Genomic DNA, 21,785 nt, shown 5'->3' with positions numbered 1-21,785 from the left:
AGCTTCAAGGCTTATGAAATGCGATGATGGTATACTGTCTGTCTTAATGGTCCCTCTTATGGTCCAGTGGGAATTTTTATTTTTATCTCATTTTTTGCCTTGCTCCAGGTTCAGTAGTCATTTCGCAATCCTAGCAAGCATAGTATCTTAAGTGAAATATGGAATGAATCAATAAAGTCGAAAGTTTAGGGTGTAGGATTTAGTGGCTTCGGTGAGCTTGCAGAACTTAAACTTCTCCAGTCTGCTAAACGAGTAGAAGAACTACAGTGGCTGACACAAAAACACGGAAAAGCAAAGCCTCTAACTGTTTTGGTTGTGTGGTGTCTGGTTTGTCTGTTGGCCAGAACAACATGCTGGACTCTGTGGGACTGGGCCCACTCCATACTTAGAAACAGCTCATACTGGTAATAAACAAACAAACAAACAAACAAACAAACAAAAAAAACACAAGCATGATTAAAAAAACCCAACAAGTTTTACTGTTATTATTTTTTCGGTGATACTAAACTAATAACAAATGTGATTATTATATACCTTTCCTGCTAATAATGCCACTAAAATCTACACACTGGATCTTTAATCAGCAATTTGTTAGCCTATAAAATACACAATTAACCATTATTTCATATTATTACAAATGGAGATTTGTATGTAAAATAAGACATCCGACATCTTAAATTTTCGTGTTCATTATAGTCAGATCTTGTCAAACTGCACTGTAATGTCTCTCTTTTTAAAACAGAAAATGTTCAGTCCTTTGCCCAAGATACGTTGTACATTGTACGCCCAGTAAATTCTGCTGGTGTTTACATCACATGCTTATAACAGGTGCGGAGTTCTCCTCCTCTGCATTTGCTACCAGTTTATTGGTGTCGACCAGGTTAGGGTGGAACCGCTCATTGTTGAAGAAAAGTGGGTTGTCGAAGGTAGATAACTTTTCAGGAATAGGCAAGCGGCGGCCAGACCTCTTGAAGAGAAACAAGGCGATGCCCAGCCCTACGGCAATCACAATAATGACCAGCACAACTGCCAAAGTGTTGTGGCCACGGGCTAGAGGATTCACAGTCGGATTTGCTGTAGAGATTAAATAGGTAGATTATCAGTCATAAGATCAAATTTATCATTATCAGACAAATAAAAGTAATGATATTACTTACCAGTTGTCTTTGCCACTTGTAATAATACTAAAAAGATAAAAAAAAAATATATATATAATAATCTAAAGACTTTCCAGAATATGTATCAAATCTGTATCATTTCTTGATCTTATACTCAAATATCAAAAATGGTTATAAATATGTTAATATTAAATATTCATATATATTATATAATATTTTTAATACCACGTGTCATACATTCTTGTCCTTGTAAAACATGACTTTAATTCATACTGAATCATATTAAGTTTAATTAGCTCACCTTTGGGTGCTTTGCAAATATATGGTCTGTCATACCACTTATGGCCTGTTATCCATGTCCCATCACTAATTCGAATCGCTCCAAAAGTGCCACTATCAGGCTGATATGGACCCCAATTACTGAAGTCCATGACGGTCCTGTCCAGCCACTGCCACATCCCTGGAGAAAAACAGAAGTCTGTATTTCTTTTTTGTGAAGATTTTTTTTTTGTTCTAGAAAAGTTAAATGAATTTGATACTCAATATTCTTTCACTCTGTGAGCACAAAACAAGATTTTGAAACACAGATTTTTTGCAAATGGGTTTGTATAACCTATCATTTAAAGTTTCTAAATACAACATTAACATTATCACCTTCATGAAGTTATTTTGGGCAAACGTGTAGCAGAACAGTGCAAATCCAATATCAGTCTTCTTTTAGCCCTGTTTTAGCTAAGGTAAATATATTACTCCTAATATGCTTAATACCTGACTATGTTCCCCACTAGGTGAATCAGAGTTTCTTTTTGCTCCATGCTGCAGCTAATAAATAAGATTTATTAAATGGCACTGAGGCCAGAAATTCGAAACAAGCTAAAGGATGCTAGACTACTGTGATGTGCTGAGAGAAACTGCAGACAAGATGATACAAAATATGCACATGTGGTACCTAAAAAGCTGATGGAAACCAAGAAACACACAAATAACAAATGGAAATCAAAGTCCTTGTATGTATACACGTACTTGGCCAATAAAGCTTACTCTTATCCATTCTCCATTTGTTGTTGATTAGACATACTGAAGTTACCATGCCATTTTCAGTACTCTGCTCAGCAGGATTTCATAATTAAGCTTAATTTTGTAACCTCTTTATTTTAAAGCTTCTTTTTTCCAGACATAGTTTCACTTGTTTATGTTCAACTGTAGCCTGTTTCTTATTAAGAAAGATCAGACAATGTCAACGTACCTTTGTGAGTTTTATACAAGCCGATCCAGTAAGAATTTTGGCTGTCTTGTTGCATTTTAATATTGCTTAGAATGAACTCTTGCTCAGCAGGACTTCCAATGCTGGCAAGAGCTCCACCTTTACAAATAAAGTAAAAAAAACAAAAAACAAAATATAGTTTATCTTTAGTAAAAGCTCAACATAGCTCTGTGATTGAGAATATGTATTTGAACATTCAGAGAAAATCATTACCATGTCTTGCACAGTTAGTAGATGCATCTGTCCACTCAATCCTGTCTGTGATAAAGAGGTAACAATAAGCTCCATATGACAGCCAGGTTTTACTCATCCTTGAGTATCTGCTGGTTTCTGGATCATCAGGGCAAAACCCAGGGAAATCAGTTGACTCTGTTGGTGGCACATCTGTGAATGAGAGAAGCTAATTACTGTATAGTGCATGCATTTAGAGCAAGAAAATTATGTCGCATCTAATACAGTGGCAAGAATTGTGAGTCACATATGTATTTATTCAAATTTACATGAGCCTTACCTGTAGACTTCATGCAAATGCTGCTCATGTTTCGTTTGCAGTCAGTAGTCGTCCACTTTCCATCCTTATTCACAGACACACAATCTCGGTATGAGGATGGTTCCCTTCTATCCCAATTGGTGGAGGTCAAACGCCAGCCATCAATATATCTGAAATATCCACCAGTCTGGAAGAACAGTGGAAATCTGTAATCTGTCTTATTTATACATTAAATCATGACCCCCCCCACCCCCCTTTTTTGTTTCTTTGTTTCTTTATTTCTTTATTTTTTACAATAAGTGGTCTCCGACACTGCTGAAAAGTCTGTTAAATGTATATAAATTATTGATAAATATTATATAAATATGTAGCGCTTGTGTATCTAATTGATCTGAACACATGTACATTAATTCTGCTCTATTAGGATTGTATGGACAAAATCATTAAAAAGTTTTAGTTTAATAAAATTTCTGAATTATGAATCAACCACTTGAGAGGCTTTTTGCCCTGTACCTCCTTTTTGTTCAGTCCAATCCACAGAGGAGACTTGAAAGTCCTGGCCATAAACTCAGTATAGATCTTTGTCCACTCATTTCTCAGACTAGCCAGTTTGGCACCATCTTTTTCACAGTGCTTTCTGGCAGCATCCCAGCTCATATTCTGAGAAACAACCTTGATAGAGTCATTTAAAATCTTGACGTAGTCGGTAGGTGTTGTTTCAGGGGTGTCTGAGAGAGATGGGTCTGTTTAGGGTGAGAAATTAGACAAATTAAGTTTTTCCATTAATGTTCAAGATGTTCAAACTGTCCTGTTTGTAAAAGCCTGTTTTTTTTTTTAAACACAATACAGCACATCCTTTATTTTTACTGTTGAAATTACAGTTTTGATCATCAGGGAATATTGGCATAGAAATATATGAAAACCCACCATGTGGTGTTGGAGAACATACTCTTTATGTTTCTGTATATCAAGCCCAGTTAACACGGTGTATATTTCATGTAAATTAAATGTTGTTTGTCACAAGAAGGCCGACTTGCTCTTGCCAGTCGGTATTGCAATGACTTTGACTTTATATTGGCATTTAGACTGATATCAACTATGAGAAATTTGGGACAGATTGGTCAGTTTGCAGTTGAGTTAAAACATCTTCTTGTTTCAAGTCCAAATGTGCAAATGGAAAATAAAATATATATAATAATAATAAAAGTGGTAATTGTACAGCATCATTGTTTCTGAGGTGGATGGTATTTCAGAGTATGTTGCTAAAAGAAAAGATTATAAAATATGCCTATGTGGCTCACATGAGCGTTTGTATATTTGAAATTGTATAACAGCAAATTGACCAATATGTTTCAAAAGTACGTAACTGTTAGCTTACTAGTTTGCCTCGCTGGTATGGACAGGTGCCACACCATGATTAAGCATCAGCTAGCCAGCATGATTTAACAAGGATTCAACAATAAGCCCACCATCAGTGTTGTGTGCTGGAAATGAAATGTTTGTGTTTTCTACGAATAGACCAATCTTTGAGTCTTATCAAACGTGAACTTAGGGGCAGACTGGACAGTGTACAATCAAGTTACAACAACTTTGTGATTCACAGTAAATAATGCACAGGTATGGCAAAGGTGTTCAATAAAAACTCAGAATATTCACTCAAAAACAAGGACCGTAAAGTTGTTAAGGCTTCTCTGATTTCGTTTGAAGTCGATCTTGTCAACCTGCTAGGAGTTTTACATCAAAGTATAGAGCATGTCATTTCCTGCCAGCAGTTCATTTAAAATCCTCGAACTGTAGCATACTCAGTGTCTTCATGCTTTTCAACATGAATTTGAGGTGGATCAGGTCAACTTGCTTGCAGGAGTGCAATGAAGCATAACATGTGACTGTTGCCAATGGGTGGTGCTTTAACTATCAGTAAATATTTATATGTCTGCAGACAAGTTGTTATCAAATACGTGAATTTTGGGGCAGATGTTACAAACCACCTCCTGTTTCATGGTGGAACATAGAAACTTTACAACTAGCCACTGCCATGAAATTCCATGAAAACTTAAGCCCTTAGGGGTCATGGATCACCTATTGAAAGCTGGGCTACCAACTATTGAAATATAAAAAAGATATAAAGTAGTTTTTGTTACCAATAGGCTGAGCTATTACTGTCAGTTAGTATTGGTTCATAGGTGTTTTCTGGCTGGGACTCTATTCAAGTATGACACATTTGGGCAGATTGGACAATGTACTCTCAAGTTACAGAAACTTGGGGTGGCATTGGTTAACAATGTTAAGGTAAGCCAGTCAGGGGCAGAGTAGAGCAGTTCACGCCCTTACCATCTTTGGTAAAACCTCACTTAATGTGTGGCTCCAAAAGACTTTTTTAAATGTTAAATATGTTTTTTAAAAAAATGTTTTTAAATGTTAAATATAAAATGTATACCACAAGGGCTACTTAATTGAAATTTTGTAAAGGGCGCTATCGAACAATTTTGAAATGTCAAATTTTCCACCTGTTGTAATGTATGTGCAAAGTTTTGTGACTGTTTGAATATGATCAATAGTCCCTCAAATATGCATTCAACAGAAAGGACAGAAAATAGACTCACCAAGATTTCGAAGACAGACGTATCCATTGGTGTCATTGCAGGACTTTTTCACCCACTTTCCAATACCAACTTGGGAATTAGGAGTCATCACAGCACATTGTCTCTGGTGAAACACAGCAATTGTGAGATAAAGAGCAATGTATGGAAAGATCTAGGTGACTGAAGACCTTTTTCATCACATTTTTACTTGTATGAGTAGGAAAAGCACAGGTATAAATAAAGAGACGAATGATGGTTGAATTCCATCTAGGTGCTTTAATTTCAGGTTTGTGGTATCGCTCATTGCTCACCATCACTGTCACTGAACGCTTAAATAGAACAGAGCAGCTGTTATTGTCAATAGCAACACCTGTGCTTTTCCTATTATGGCCGTACTTCTAAAGGGATCCCTATACATTCTTAATATTTCGAATGATTTTATATATTCAAACAAAAAAATCTTCTCAAAATTAAGTCAAGACAAGAAAAGTTATATTGCATATTAGAGTATGTCAAAAAGTATTACCTCCGTATACATTGGCTGATAGAAGTCATAATTCATCTTCAGTGTAAATTAACGATGTCAGAAGTTTGCATGGAAACACAAACAGAAAATGTCACAAACCAAACAGATGCATATTCATCAAAATTGTGAAGCAAGACATAGGCAACACAACCTCAATTTGTCATTAAAGTCTGATGTGTATCTGCTCCAAGTCAAAACAAGTGAAGTGGTATACATTACATAACAAATATCAAAAGGTTTTTACCTCCAATTCATACAGGGTGCGGTGATAAGGGTGATGGCTGTCGTAAATCTGCAATGGAGAACCAGGTTGTCAGAACTTGATCACAACACTTAATAAAGGTTGTGTGAACTTGCGGCATAACCTCAGTTGTTTAGGCCCTGAGCTGATACAGTTAGGCCTCATATACAGTAAAGTTTAAACATTTAAATGACCCCAAAAGGGTCCTCCATCACTCTGATTGGAGGATGGAGAAGTTGCATTTGAGAAACTTGCACATTTTAGTTAACAAATAAAGTATTGTTTTGTTTTTTTTGTTGGTATTTTTGTTATAGAATTCTCCACTTACGTCATTTCCCCAGTTAGTGTATCTCATCGGTCGCCCATCAGTCCAAAGAAATGAACTGCCAGGTGAACTATACAGACCAATCCACAGGTCTGTGGTAGGTGTCTCAGCCAGTTTAATAGTCAAAAACACTGAAATGGTAACACATACTGATAATGTAAATTAAGAGACAATAATCATATTAAATATCAACTTCTGCACTATAGGGCATGTGCACTTGTTCATAATGAATAGTTTTGTTTGTTCTTAGTAGACCGTAAATGCCTAAAGTTTTAAGATCTATTATACATAGTACTATATGTTCTACTACATGAGAACAATATACACATTTTATGTTTGTAGATAAATATTTGGGATTAAAGAAATATTTAAAGTCTTATTGCAAACTACTTAAAATGTGTTCAACTGTTTAGCAATGTGGCCCATTGTCCCTGGCTTTCCCAAACTTGATACCCAGCAGACATATATATTTTTATGTCAAACATAAGTGAAATGCATTTCTCAGAAATAAACAGTTGACAATTCTCAATGTAAAAATGTCATTTATAACAGATGATGATTGCCTAAAACACACCTTGGTCATCTCTTGAGAGAATTGAGGCTATATTTCCTCCCATAGATTTGCATTGTGTCTTCGCACCCTGCCACGTTTCCTTCTGGCTGGTAATGATGTTGTAACACTATAAGTAAAACAAACAAACAAAAAAAAAATGCATTCTCAAAATAGCAATAGCGTATTTTTTTTAAATCCAAAAATAGATCAATGGTATCACGTCGAAGGCTCATTTCATGCAACATCAGTTTTTTTCTGCCAAACAACAATAAAATGTGTCCTCTGACCTTTGAGTTAAATCTTTTCCAGTTTTGTGGACAGCCACCTTTGGGAGGAACTGTGGGCGCTACAGTGGCATTGGCATGTGGTGTGCTACTGCGTTTACAGATAAATCTGTGCTCATACCCACAATTATAATCATGCCAGAAGCCTGTAAGCCAAACAAAAATATTTAATAAATAGTTAAGCAACAACAATGTTCAGTTTTACATTTAAAATTTTATCTCAGATTTTTCTGTATGAAATTAATTTTCTATATCAATTAATTTCATGACACTCACCTGTAGATACAGTCATGGCAGCACAATTCTCATCATTACGTTTGAAAGCGGGTTGATTTTCATCCCATCTTTGAAACACCACTGGAGAACCATCCATCCACCTTTTTGGAAAATAATAAGATTACATATAAATTTAAGAGTCACATCCATGGCACACTGTTACTTTCATTTCCATTCACTTTAATTTTAAATCTTGTCATAATCTGTTTCTTTGTCCCTCCTTTCCATCCACAATCCAATGAAATTACAAAGAGTGCAACATATTATGCAACCATTCATTTTATCTATGTGTTACATAGTTTTGATAGAAAACTAAACTGAACTTAAATAGATTATTATTTGATGTTTATTTAATCAGTTATTCATGATTTAATTCATACTCACCCATATGTTTTGTCAAGCTCTACGTTCAGGCCTATCCAGTAAGGCCTATCACCATAACCTTTGGCTATCTATTCACACAGTTAGAAGCACACAGTAAAGTCAGTAGAAGTCAGAATGCAGTATGTTTTCATCTAAAGTGTACAGCTAATGAGTAATGTCAGTGATGCTGTACAAATGCTTCTCACCCGTTTCCATAAAAAGACACTTTCAGCTTCACTGTTGATGGTTACCAAGTCACCATGTCTCTGCTGGCAGGAGCGCCGAGCTTCTTCCATGGATAACGCCCAATTGTTGAAATAATACTGAGAATCCTTCCATACTATCCAGCCGTCTGAGGTGTTGTTGTAGTCTGAAAATGTGTCAGAAATGTGCTTATATTTCAGTATATATATGGGTTTAGATGTCTGTTGCTTTTTGTTGCCAGCGGCATTGATCTATGGGTTAAACAGATGTTCATGATAACACAGGTTTGAATCCCACTGACTTTGGTGATTTCTTAACTTGTATCCCACTGCTACCAGCAGGTCAGAGTTGTTTTTTTCTAGTTTAGTGAAATATCTTGATTTCTACTAAATTGATTTTCAGAAAATGTCTAGACATCCATCATTTCCTGTTGATGTATCCTACAAACTTTGAGGATCCCCTGACTTTTACTCACATTACAACCAATGAGATTCACATTTGTGGCATATAGACACTCGGATGGAGAACATTGTAAACCCACCGCTTAAAGTCCCAGTGAAACAAAAATAAGAGCGTCTTTAACCTCTGTATTGCAACAACTTTCCTAGTAAAATTAAATATTTCCACTAAAACAGAATAATTGAGCAATGTACATTTACAGATTTAAATTGAGGTCTTAATGCTTATCACGATATGGAGCTAAAGTGTATTAGGACAGGAGGAGGACACAGAAGAGAGTCATCAAGTTGTTTTGCAAATGGTGAAAAAAGGGTTTTCCACACATATTTTCAAATGGACATCTCTTCCTGTCTTCTTATTGCTCTGTTAACCAGCTGCTACAACCCACAAACAGTGAAGAGCGGTTTAATTTGACCAGTTTAGCTAGCTAGTCCCCTCAAAGTCTCACTTGATTGGATGAATTTTTACAAGCAGAGTCACAAGAAATTTGGCAGAATGAGAAAAAAATCACATGGATTTTATTTAACATATTTGTCATATAACAAGAGATAAATGATCAGTCAACACAGATATACCAATAAAACTAGGAAAATGTATTTACCATTTCATGGTGACTTTAATGTCAGCATGTTGATATTGTTTAACATTTAGCTGAAGTTAGCCTCACAGAACTGCTCGCATGGCTGTAGACTTTTGCTTTTGGTGGAAGAAGTTTATCATGTAAATGTAAAGATGTGTAGCCAGTGTGCCACACTAATTATTAAAGGATGATTAACATACAGAGAAGAAACAGCAGCAACTTTAAAACATACAGTGAAGGTAAGGCTTGTGCTGAAAGCGCATGTGTAGTGTTTTCTGTGTGCTTACATAGGAAAATGGATCACTTACCAGGAGTGGCGGGGGCTGGAGGTGGTTTTGGTTTCACTCCTGTAAGGACAAGAAATGTATATGCTTAACACTGAATAGAGCACTGAAGTGACAGTGTGCAGCGCTGAGATGAGATTACGTTCACCTACATAGATTTGAGCAAAACACTGTTGGAGGGTCAAGTTTGCTTTGTTGACCTTAAATAAAAGTTGCACTCTTATCTTCATAACTTTGGTAACTAACCAAGAGGGAAAAAAACAATTTCAGACTGTCATTTTACCTAAACGAATCTGGCACAGCCATCCTTTGTACATCTCACAGTGCACATCGTTCCAAGACCCACGTGAGTCCCGCCTGTGCATTTTGAATTCAGCACAAGATTCAACATTGTTTTTATTGTTTGGCTCTCCATCCTCCCAGTGTTGGAACTGCAGCTGTAAGCAAACCAAATAAAAAAATACACTGTGATTTATGAGTGTCCTACACTAAAACTGAAACTACAATAAAACTGATTCAATTATTAAAGTAGAGAACCGTTAACCTACCGGGGATCCATCACTCCATACGTAACCGGTGGCTGGGTCAGGGGCACTTAGTCCAATCCAGACTGTGCTATAGCTGTAAAAGATAATGATTATATAATATGGTTAATTAATTAAGTATAAAACCGGTGTAAAAAACATTAAAGAGAACGTTTTTGCCAGTGCTCTGCTGGACACAAGCCAACTGTTGTCTTCTTGTGCAGCTAGTGTATTGTCTTTTTATTTTTACTTTACTACTTTTACTGCACCGTTCTTGTAGCTCTTTTAGTTCCTCATTACTGTGGATGCTGAGCAGGTCCCCTCCAATGGCCCTGCAGTAATCTCTGGCCTCATACCAGGTCTTCCCTTCTGAAGATGAATGTGGAGATCCCAAAAACAGCTTAACCAGAAGACAAAGAAGTTCAACATTGTTTGTTAGTTTGATTTCTTAACAAGACAAAAATGTTTTACTGTCTTTGCACTTTGTGTGGCTTCTGGAGTAGTTCTGTTTGTCATAGCACAAGTCCATACACATATATATGTATCTGAACCATGGTACTTGAAATGTCTAATTTAGATGTCCTACTTAAGATGTTCCATTCAACAGTTGTAAGTTTTCAAGATTTTGATTAGTTGGATTTGACTGAGGTAAAAAGGATTAGTCTATGCTATTTAGTTTTTCAGTTGAGTTCATCTTTATGGTCAGAGTAGGACATTTGGAGCTCATGATATGCTTGCCTTTTTAAACTTGTTCCAGAGGGGGGCAGTATAGACTTGAGTGCAGTATGCCTTAAAGAGACCTATCTTGACATGTTGACTACATGTAGAATTTTCTTGCCTACATGATAGTTTGATCATATAATGTCATCATAATCAGTAGTTTATCTTTAATGATAACATTACAGACTGAATCTGGAAAGTTCAGGTCCTTAAACCCTTTTTTTCTACATATTGCAATAACTTTTTTTTTTAGCACTGTGTTGCACAGTTTGCCTGAATCCTCACTCGAAACATGGAGTATCAACTTAGTACTTCTAGGAGAGAGAATAGCCAGATTGTCTGCATACATAATATGATTTACTAATCAAAAAGGCCATTTCAAGGCTTCTCAGTTGGTAAATCACTCATGTACACGTTGAACAAGGCTGGTGAACGAAGCCCCCCCTCCGTCATACTCCATTATTAATGTCAAAAGGAATGGCAAATCTATCGCTCCATTTGACGTACATCGTGTGGTTGGCATACCAATATGCGAGGCCGCTTATAATGCTTAAAGGGCATGACCCTTTAAATCAATGTCAGAAAAAAACTTTTGCCGATTAACTCAGCCAAAAAAATGGTGTTAGAGGCCTCAGAAAAGCTGATGAGAAGATTTGTCTTCTGTACATTCAGCTAATTCTTTCAAGGCATAGATTCACAATTGATAAAGTGGTTAGCCTTGAAGCTAAACTGGTTGTCTATGGTACCAAAAATATTTCCATAAACAATCTACTAATGTCCTCGCCACCACTGGCCAGTGCAGTTCTGTAACATAAACACTACTGTGTGACAAGACTCATCGAGCTAAGGGAGAGGAGATATTCAGTCACGTAGGTCAGGTCCAAAGGATAGATATAAAATTATACTACTGGATTTTTATTTTTTTTTTACCAAGCCAAATATAATACATGCCCCAGATTTTTTAAAGTCTCACTGAATATGCATATATATATATATATATATATGTGTGTGTGTGTGTGTGTGTGACTATACCTTATAGCAATAGTTTCTCGATGTTATTCGAGTCCAGGATAGTGGGCATACATTTGAGGTAGAGGTGGGTGGTACAGGAGTTACAACTGCCCCCTCTGCCAGGTGTTTGCAGATGTATTTCTCCTTATTGGTGCAGGGCAGCACATCCCAGAGGCCAGCAAAAATCCCAGTTGTCATGGCAATGCAGCCCTGTCGGAGACCTAGCATTGTCAGGGGTGATATCATAAACTGTCAGTTGTGAAGTCTCTCTCTGCCACATCTTACAGATGAAAATTAAAACCTAAACATACCTGGCATTTCAGCATTCCAGTGAGTAAACTTCACAGAGTCTGTGTTGGTCCACACAAATTGATCGATGTTTTTCTGGTTCGAGAGGCCTAGCCAGAAATATTTCTCTGGTCTCAACCCAACCAAGCTGACGAGGAACGCATTATCCACCCTGGAAATATTTATGTAATAAGGTGTTACTACATTTTATATGGTAACAAAACTTTTTATGACATTTTGAAGCTCTCAGTACATTGGCCTATGTAGTTTTGCTGAGAACATTTGGAGTTAAAATACATGTTCTTACCCATTTGAAACATCAGCTAAGTAAGAATTTGAGCTCGTGCAGTCATCTTTGGCTTCATCAAAAGTTTTGGTCTGCATCCCTATAAAGTAGCAGTATGAGCCATGTCTTCTCCACGACTGGATTTTTGGAAAAAAGAAAAAAAGAAGAAGAAGAAAGATAATTTTATGATTTTTCACAATTTACTGTAACTAATCAAGTTTTATAGGAGGAAAAAAAGACAGAAAAACAGATCCCTCCAACTATCAACATGGTTGATTTAATTTTCACTAACTTTTAAAACCTATATATATTAGAAAAATATAAAAAGTGCTACAATCACAGAAATATTCACTAAAAAGCTGGCCTAATGCACTACAAGTATTATCAAGTTAAACATTATATTTTAAGTTGCATTAATGTTTTTTGTCCACTTGAGGGATCTCTATAACACTTTGACAAATGTAAAGCCCTAATTTATTTTTTCTTATACTGTCACATAGTAATAAGCAACATTATCATTCATTTGAAGTAATGTTCTTAAACACCTACAAATGTCTGTTGTATCTGTTCCTATATCTGTTGTCACTGATGCTGCTCAACTGTGTTCACCAGGTAACCCACTAACTTTGTCTTCTTTTTTACCTAGGCACATATCATGTAGGGTACCATGAATTTATTAGAGCTTTGCTAGGGACTACAAAAACACTGAGCTGAAAAGGCTAAAAACCTTTGTTGAGCTTTGGGGATGTTAGAATTAGATGAAGTGCCTGGAAGTTCAGGCATTACATCCACCTAAAGTTCAGGAATTATTTTATAAATAAGAGAAACTACTTTTAAATACTTATACTAATAAAAAGTAAACTTAACGCACAGCTTTGCAGCCAGGGTCCTTCTCCACTTGATCTCCTGTGGGTACTGAGGCACTCATCTTCATGCAAATGTAGCCATGTTTTTCCTCACAAGAATGATCCTCCCAGTTCCCATTCTGCAACAGTTTACCATCATATATGTATTTTTGTGTAAGGTACAGCAGTCAGTGCACTTCTTAATCAAATGTGGAACAAAAATGTCAAAGTCTTAAACTGAGGGTATGTTCTGTACATTTACATGAAGACAATATTATGTGCAGCACAACTAAACATGCTCCTTACCTGTCCCCTGATGAGAACACAGTCCTTTACATCAGTAGAGCTAACAGGTTTCCCAAATTGCCAGCTAGTGAAGCTGACAGTAGAGTGGTCAATCCACTCAAACAGCCCCTCTGTCTTCTTGTCATTCAGTCCAATCCAGAGCTCATCGGAGGATTCTGCAGACATGAGCAAAAGAAACGTATCTTTCTGTGAACCTCGTGCAATTGACTTCATTTGTTTCTAGGAATAACAGTCATCTGCACATGTTAATAATGTGTTGTTTTTTCTTTTAATTTGTCCTACTCAACTGGTTCATTCATGCTTTCCAAACACTGGCTGATGTTTCAACTGTTTGACTACCAGCTGGCTAGTATACAGTAATACTATTTCATAAACAAATGAAAGTCATCAAAGGTTTCCTGCAGCATAATATAGCAGAGGCATTAACATAATTTTTAAGAAGTAATTCCACAAATGTAATTTTGACTTTCAGGGAAAAAGTACAGAGGTGTTTTGTTACAAAGGGAATGGCATGCATTTATTGGATAGGGTAGTTGGTTTAACTATCATCTGGTAATTAAAGTGATAATAAAATAAGATCTCAGGATCTGTCAACTTCAGCTCAGCACATGAAAATGAATGATGTTAAAGTGTAAATTTCCTTAGAGGTATTTAAACAGTGCAGCACATAACAATGCCTGGAAAAAAGCTGGGAGAAAGGATAGCCTGGGGGCTCTGCTCTATGTGGTAAGGATTTCTTCCTTAAAGAAAAACTTGTGTTTTGTTTGTTTTTTATTTTCTCACGTACTGTATCCAAGTTGAGATATGACAAAGCTTTGGTCCTCCACATTGCTGATGCTGACTAGGTCCCCTCCAAAGTTACGACACTCCCTCTGAGCCTCAGACCATGTTTTCTGGGTTTGATTAAGGTAGAAGCAGTGGCCACTGTAGGGAATCCAAGGTCTTGAACAAAATCCTGTCTCAACAGCTGATCAAAAAAAACAAAAACAAAGATAGAGAAAATAATATCGGGACTTAATGACAGATATTCAGTGTAGCTATATGCAGGGATGTGTAGAGCAGCATAGAATTGATATTTGTCGTTACCTTTTGTGGGCAGTACCTCGGCCTCTTTACTGTAACAGATGTACCCGAGTTTCTTGCTGCAAGGTGAACTTTGCCAGGAGTACTCTGCAGCAGGTTCAACAATTGCACAGTTGTGTCCTGGGTCAGGAAGTGGATGTCCTAAAAACAAGATGATGGTTATATTTAACATTTGTTTGGCAAACAGACTCATAAAAGCCTTCTTATTTGTCTCAGTTTTACAGTCTTGCACATGGGCTCCTGTAAAACCTCAAATTTTAATGTATATACGCTTGGGGTTTTGCATGTATAAAATATAATGTGATACTTTGTGTCCTTTAGAGATGCTGGAAGATAGATACTGGAACTTTTATTTCTCTTGTATATGTTTGACAAATGTGAGAGTGACTTAAGTTTTCTGCTGTCTACTTATTAGCTTACTACTTTTCCTGAGGAAAAGCACAGATTGTTTGCTCAAATCAGTTTCTATTAAATAACCTTATTAAGTAACCTCATTGTAAATTCAGTACTATTGGAGGCTAATGTGAAGTGAGTTTACAAATTCACAACCATCTGGATTATAATCATTAAGATTTTCTGGTACAGATTTGAGCATAATGGAGAAAGGATTTAACTTATCTACTTATGTTTAAAAAATATTGTTGCTAATACATTTTATTCATCCTAGTTACAGGAATAAATGTTGGCAGTGTTGAAGATGTAAAATTTCATAGTGTAGCAGATATGTTGAAACTTATGTTTCAGCACAAAAACCCCTTGGTTGTAGACAGGAATAGATCATGTTTGGATTAAAAACCTGTTTTTGGTGTTGCCATTGAAGTTGAAAACATGCCTACCTGAGTCCCATTTCAGATAGCGGTAAGGCCTTCCATTAGACCATTTCCAGCCATGTTCTGGATCCACGATCAGCCCTATCCAAAGCTTAGTGCCCGCTGTGCCTAGTATTGCTGTTGTGGGAATGGAGAAAAAAATGACAAAATTATCTCTAATTGTCCCTCTGTCAGGAATTATTGGTGAGGCCCAATTATTTCAATGAGAGAACAGTATTTGCGCAAACAAAGAGATAATAATAATAATAATAATAATAATAATAATAACAGAAATAACAGTAATACATGTAAAGGTTGCATTAAAGGTTCAGTGTGTTGGATTTAGGGGTTTATACTGCCAAAATGGAATATAACATACTAAGCATTGTTTTCATCACTGGACTTCACAGATGATTTGTTCATTTGTATAAACAGGTATTTCCTGTAACTTAAGCCCACTGGAATTGGCTGCTGAGTCCCCTTTGTTTTTTTCAGACAAAAGACACAACTGATTCCAAGAATTCTGTATTTTTTACACTTTTGTGTAAAACATTTCCCATTCAATCATCATTGGTCACAGTGGCACTTGCCCCACAAGATCATTACTGCAACAAAAGAAGCAACTGTCTTCTTTTTCTTGTCTCCTGGGACACCCTGGCCTGTGCTGCAGCTTCAGCTGCCTGCCCCTTCTCCAACTCTTTGTCATCTTTGCTGCATGAAGCGGCAGGCAAATCTCTCTCGACGCGTGGCTGACGCAGACGCAGAACTCTATGGGGTGTTTCCACCAGTAGGTCAGTTTGGTTTGGTCCAGTTCGGCTCAGTACGCATTTTTTTGTATTTCCGTTGTGAAAAGTTGTCGATGGAACCTTTGAAACTATTCCTATTTTTCCCTCTGCTTTGGGATCCAAGCACACAGATCTGATACAAAAAGGTGGAGCTAGAAATTCTGCAGTCAATAGAGAATGAACTGACTGAATGCAGACTTCACTCTGTATCACTGGTGAACAAGGAAATACAGCTAGTACTGCTGGAGGGAGCAGTGAGTGATGGTGGAAAACTCTATGCAGATCTAGGGTCCAGGTGTTAGATTTGGTACTAAAGGTACTACACCAAAAGTCTTTGATGGAAACACAGTTTTAGTGGCAGAGAAGATTAAAAAAATTTTGCAATAGTGGCTACAGCAAAGTCTCTGTGTTAACTTTGTAATGAAAGGAATAAGACAGCAGAGTAAGCGCCAAACCGCAAACTCTGTAAGGACAAAGAGCAACCAACTTCCTCTTGTCTGCACCATTAAAATGCAGCACAGCAATAACCACACTGGAACTACAATGCTTCTAAGTCAGGCTCATCCGCAAAAGAAAGCAGCCCTCTGTGGAAACTCTGGCTCCCTGTAATTATCTCCCGAGCAATGAATACTGCAGTGTTAATCACTAGGTTCCTCTAAATCCTACAGACTGGTCTTTTAAATTATCTTAATAATAAAGGAATCCATTAGTGGGAAAACAAAAAGCACATAATTATTTCAAGTGCCCACGTGTATGCTTCTTTTATCCAAACATTCAGCATAGAGTCAGTTTCACCTTACCTGTGACATAAGCCTGTTCGTGGGGATCGTTGATACTGAGCAGGGAGGCACCCTGCTGTTTGCAGCTGGTTGAAGCCTGGGGCCAAGTCAGAGCTGCTTGTGTGTTGAGCTGGTAATAGGCTCCTGTTGTTGGATGTTTGGTCCAGCCATCTTTTGCTATAAATGCATATTTAAAAAAAAAAAAAAAAAAAAACAACATATATTTTGTTAACTACCAAAAAATTTTTTTACTACTATTATTACTATTTTTGTCCTAATTGAATGATATAGATCACCGTAATTAAATAACAACTTTTGGGCAAACCTTAACCCCTCTCCTCTGAAGAATTTTACTGAGCAATGCAGCGATGTAAATGCATGTACCTCGGTCATAATCACTGCATAATCACAACCTGATTACTTACATTTTTTTAAAGTTTGTATGAGTGATTTTATTCCGCTGTCTGTATCTTTTCTATTCTTGGCAAAACGGCCTTCATGAAAGGCTTTTCGAAATTAGAGGTAGGTTTGGATGCATATTGATGACATGATAGCTACTTGAAAATTAATTACTAATGATATAGCAAAGACAGCAAGCAACACAGTAACTAACCTACAGTAACTCCACTTTTTTTATTCAGTTCTCTCTTTTTTAAATCTTGTATGAATGAAAATAGTTGTGTTGCCAGAGACTGATCCTGAAAGCTTTCATAACCCACTTTTCAATCCATGTACACTTGAATTGTGTACATGACCTCATCTCACTGTAGTATAACAGAACATACTCTAAGTTTTCACAGGCAGTACTCACAAGTAACTGGGCAGTATCCCCAACGTTCACTTTGGTATTTTGTTTCAACAGCACACCAAAGTTTCTTTTCTGGAGAGTCAATTGTAGTGCATTCTGAGTACCACTGGTCTTTGTACAGAAAGGGAAACATGCACGGCAGTCCAGCTGCATTTCCACCAATGGCATAGAGTTCTAAGAAGTGATAAGAAAAAGGAAAGATAAGTTTCAGTGCCTGTAGTGATTTGCCTCTTTTTTTGACTCATGACAAACCACTTCAAAACATGATGCTAAACTGTATTTTAAATGCAGTATAGAGTCCTGAAAATATGTGTTCTACTATGTCTTTACCACAATTCAGATTAGGATTTATGGAACAAGTATGACTGTATGGCATGTGTCGCACATAGCAATGCATGGTAGCTATTAAGCAGTTTGATCCTCTGTTGGTTTAAGCTAACATGGAAATATAATTTTTACTTTTCATATCTTTATCTAACAATCTATTTTAATCTCTAAAACTGTCTTCATCATTCCATTTGAAGTTATTGAAAAATAATTGTGATTTAGTGTGTATTGTGCAAGTTCTTTTACTCTGGTTTTATACTTTACCTCTGAATGTTCTCGAACAAGCACCATTGGGTGTCCCTGAAATTGTGAGGTGGTTATTGGGTCCTATTGTTTTGGAGAGAACTGCTGCACTATCACGAGTGAGATCAATGTAGAGCTCTTGGTCTTTCAGGGCGAGCACTGTTCCATTCTTGCATTCCCATTTTTGGAGGTCGCTTTCTTCGTCACAATCGTAGAGGTTTATCTCACTTCCAACACTCTTCCCCTGGACTCCCAGGCATTTGTTTCTTATTTGAACCAGCAGTCGGTCACTGGTTGTCCAGCGCAAGTCACTGCATTGGTTGTTTGTTTTAACCAAACAAAAGCCAGTGTCCTTATTAGTTAGTTGAAATGGCGTATCTGTTGAGAAAGAATTACGCAATTTTGAATGTCCATTGCAAAAGAAACTGGAAAATCCTTCATCTGTTTGTACAGTCTTTTCCTGGGTTGTTTTATTTGTGTCCAACTAAATTGTATATTATATGGATGATACTACTGCCAAGTTTTCAGAGGATAAACAGGAATTTAGTAAGCAAACAAAGTTAAAACAATCCCATTACATTATAATCATCCTGTGTCTGCAAAATATAAATATAAAAAGTAATACTGCATTCACCTTGATACTGAACTGTAGCAAATATACAAAAAAATATTTTGGATTATATCAAGGTCGGTTGCAAACACTAACATGCACACTGGTGCATGGTAAAGGACACAATAGTCTCACATTAAAAGTAAAGTGCACATCTTGACAATCTCACCAAAAAATAAAAAGAGAAAAAGAAAAGTTGTAATACTGTACCATCTATAGTCAAACATTGTAATGTCTGGATGAGGAGCACAAAGGCTGAATAAGTTTTCTTCATTGATGATCTTCTGAGTTCTGAAGACATTGTCCATGCATTTCTCACAGAGGATACGAGTAGTGTGAATGATTAATGAAAGTCAGTCTTAATAGTAGTGACACATCCTGTCGTGTCATGCTGCTTTTTTTTTTTTTGTGTGTGTTGACGCAAACCTGTTTTTTCCAACATTTTACTTCCGAGTTATACCCTTTTTTTTTTTTTTTTTTTTAAACCAGAACCCACGTGCTGTTTTTTGACATTGCATAATCAACAGGCAATGTAGGAGACAAAAAGCACACCCTGTCTACACATATACCAAACATTTGAACCACACAAAAATGTTTCCGATTTTTAATTGTGTTGGTTACCATTTATAGGGTTGGCTTTCAACAATTCTCAATTCCAAGTCATTTAGGGGGTGGTGTCAAAACAGGTCACATGCTTATTTCACAGAAAAAGTACTTTACTTTTAAAACGATTTAACAATTCATATTCATTCATTTTCACAGTTCAATTAATAGTTCATGCAATCTTGATTTTAAATAGTTTAATTTAGTAGCTGTTATTTAATGTTTCAATAATAGTATGTTTATTCTTTTTCATTTATTTACTGCAACTGTAACACAGAATTCTGCCAAAAAGACACGGTCCAACATACTACAGGCCAGTGCTCAAAAAAGTATGGGGGGCAAAAAGATTAGTGTGCACATCTCTTTCTATGAGAAATTTATGTGTGCTCACTGATTTTTCTCTGATTACTGAAGATCCAGACATTCTGGAGGTTTTCACTGGAAGCCACATTATCCACAGAGGCTTCTCCTCTCCAAAACAAATGGACCAAGTGATAAAGATTTCACTGTAAAAAAATGAGAGGCCTTTGAAACTGATAGGGCCACGAGACAGCCTGAGTGAAGGTCTGTTGTGGGGCTGATGGAGGCTCAGCTTTGCAGGGAAGGCAGAGCTGGCGGGCTTCATCCTCTCGCTTGCTAGCCTCACACTGCTGCTGCATAGAGGCCATAGCGATGCCAAAAATCCTGTTGGGAACAATCGGCATGTCCAAAATGTCCTCTTTCTCTCAGATTGAGCCATCTGGCCCTTTCCTGCAACACCATCATCCCCATAGATGTACCTGTGGCCTGGACAGCGCAGTGTGGCACGCTGATGCAGATGTCTGTGATTAAAGCGATCTCATCCCACACAGCAGGTTCAGGCTTGGTCGCCTTGTCCTAACACAGCTTGGTAAGCCACGAGCATGGACTGGAATCAGTCTGCTTTCGACGGCAGTGTGGGGTTTCTGGAGGACGCCGTAGCCAGCCGCAGATGGAGGTGGGCTGCAACTATCAGCTCTGATGGAGCATTGGGCTTTTCCCGCTGAACGGGTGGTCCTTCTCACAAGACTGAAACCACCTCCAGCAGCTCTGGGAAAACTGGGAGTAGCTGTTTTGCTGCCCTCATAGCCTGGGGCAGTTTCTTCCCCTCGAAATGTGATCTGGTGGTCTCTGTTACAACCGCAGGCCAGGGGATATTCAGCTAGCTTGGCATGCTAGCAGTTGTTGTCAGAGGCTCCTCATGGTGAAGCAGGCACAGTCCCTGCATGAACCGGGGGCTTCAACAGCCAGCCGGGCATGTTTCAGCCCAAGGCAGCACGAGCAGACCTGGTGTGTGTATTTACTCGAGATTTTATTTCTGCAAATACAGAGTCAAGCCCCAGAATCACCGTCTCCTCTGGTGTGAGGGAGGTTAGCAGCACAGTCTATCATAATTAGCCAGAGAGCTAACTCCGGATGGCTGTGTATTAGCTGGTTTGGTAATAAATAAAAACCTGACCGTATGGTGAGGCAAGAAAACACTCCAGTCTATGGTGAAGACTGAAGAGCAGAAGCATAACAAAAGGCAGCTAGCGCCTGGTGACGGAGAGAGCCGGATACTCAGGTCTGTGGACAGTTAATCTAGCTGGCTAATGCAACATGTAGAGATATGCTCTGAGGTGTTTGAATGACGCTGCGTCATAGCGCAATCTATTTAAGGGTGGATGGTGTCACCTGAGAGATATTTAATGAGATAAATGCTTCTGAGGTATACACAGGGAGGCGTATCCCATAGTGAGACATCAAAGCAAATGCTATGAATGAGAACCACCAATTATTCCACTTTTCAATGATCTGGGCAGAAATGGCAAAACACTTAAAAATGTATTAATGCAATGATAATTAGACCTTGGCTTTAAAAACATTTCTTTAAAAGCCTTTCAAGAAAAAATGTTTTCACTCTAGATTTAGAAACTGTATCAATTGTGGCATATACTCTAGAATTGATTATTACCCTTTTTTTTGCATTTCTGAATACAATGAACACGACTTCTAAAATATCAACACCATATGTTAAGACAGAGGAAGCAGATGTGATACAAATTGTGGTTCAAGCAGCAAAGCATGATTCTCACAGATTCTAGAGAACATTGTGGTTGGCCATTTGACCATTTCAGCGTCACCGGTGAAAGTCTTGTGTAATAATCTCAACAAGGAAGCTACCAAAATGCTGACTTTCTGGGTTTTTTAT

General features: G+C 37.4%; 1 protein-coding gene across 1 annotated transcript; it reads right to left on the bottom strand.

The window, feature by feature from the left end:
• Positions 1 to 456: 456 nt before the first annotated feature.
• Positions 457 to 19,331, bottom strand: LOC121950866 (macrophage mannose receptor 1-like). The gene is made up of 32 exons (XM_042496949.1): positions 19,184 to 19,331; positions 18,385 to 18,741; positions 17,797 to 17,967; positions 17,007 to 17,162; positions 15,449 to 15,559; positions 14,616 to 14,753; positions 14,317 to 14,496; positions 13,530 to 13,684; positions 13,250 to 13,363; positions 12,400 to 12,515; positions 12,116 to 12,264; positions 11,826 to 12,025; positions 10,343 to 10,473; positions 10,098 to 10,170; positions 9,833 to 9,986; positions 9,574 to 9,612; positions 8,229 to 8,392; positions 8,044 to 8,111; positions 7,660 to 7,760; positions 7,387 to 7,529; positions 7,121 to 7,226; positions 6,550 to 6,677; positions 6,225 to 6,272; positions 5,981 to 6,016; positions 5,476 to 5,578; positions 3,386 to 3,615; positions 2,894 to 3,059; positions 2,596 to 2,766; positions 2,365 to 2,481; positions 1,420 to 1,578; positions 1,158 to 1,184; positions 457 to 1,074 (listed from the first exon to the last, which is right to left on the bottom strand). The coding sequence occupies exons 1-32, from the start codon at positions 19,272 to 19,274 to the stop codon at positions 812 to 814; spliced, it is 4,365 nt and encodes a 1,454-aa protein (XP_042352883.1). The 5' UTR covers positions 19,275 to 19,331; the 3' UTR covers positions 457 to 811.
• Between the last annotated feature and the right edge of the window lie 2,454 nt (positions 19,332 to 21,785).

The sequence above is a fragment of the Plectropomus leopardus genome, chromosome 12 (genome assembly GCF_008729295.1).
Source record: "Plectropomus leopardus isolate mb chromosome 12, YSFRI_Pleo_2.0, whole genome shotgun sequence".
NCBI classification, from domain to species: Eukaryota; Metazoa; Chordata; class Actinopteri; order Perciformes; family Serranidae; genus Plectropomus; species Plectropomus leopardus.
This window is presented reverse-complemented; position numbering and strand designations above follow the sequence as displayed.

Coding starts and splice junctions, on each gene's coding strand:
- LOC121950866 (XM_042496949.1), bottom strand. CDS start 19,274: ATGTCTTCAGAACTCAGAAGATCATCAATGAAGAAAACTTATTCAGCC. Junction 12,516..13,249: donor AGGACCCTGGCTGCAAAGCT/GTGCGTTAAGTT, acceptor CCAAAAATCCAG/TCGTGGAGAAGACATGGCTC. Junction 8,393..9,573: donor TCCAGCCCCCGCCACTCCTG/GTAAGTGATCCA, acceptor ACACATTTTCAG/ACTACAACAACACCTCAGAC.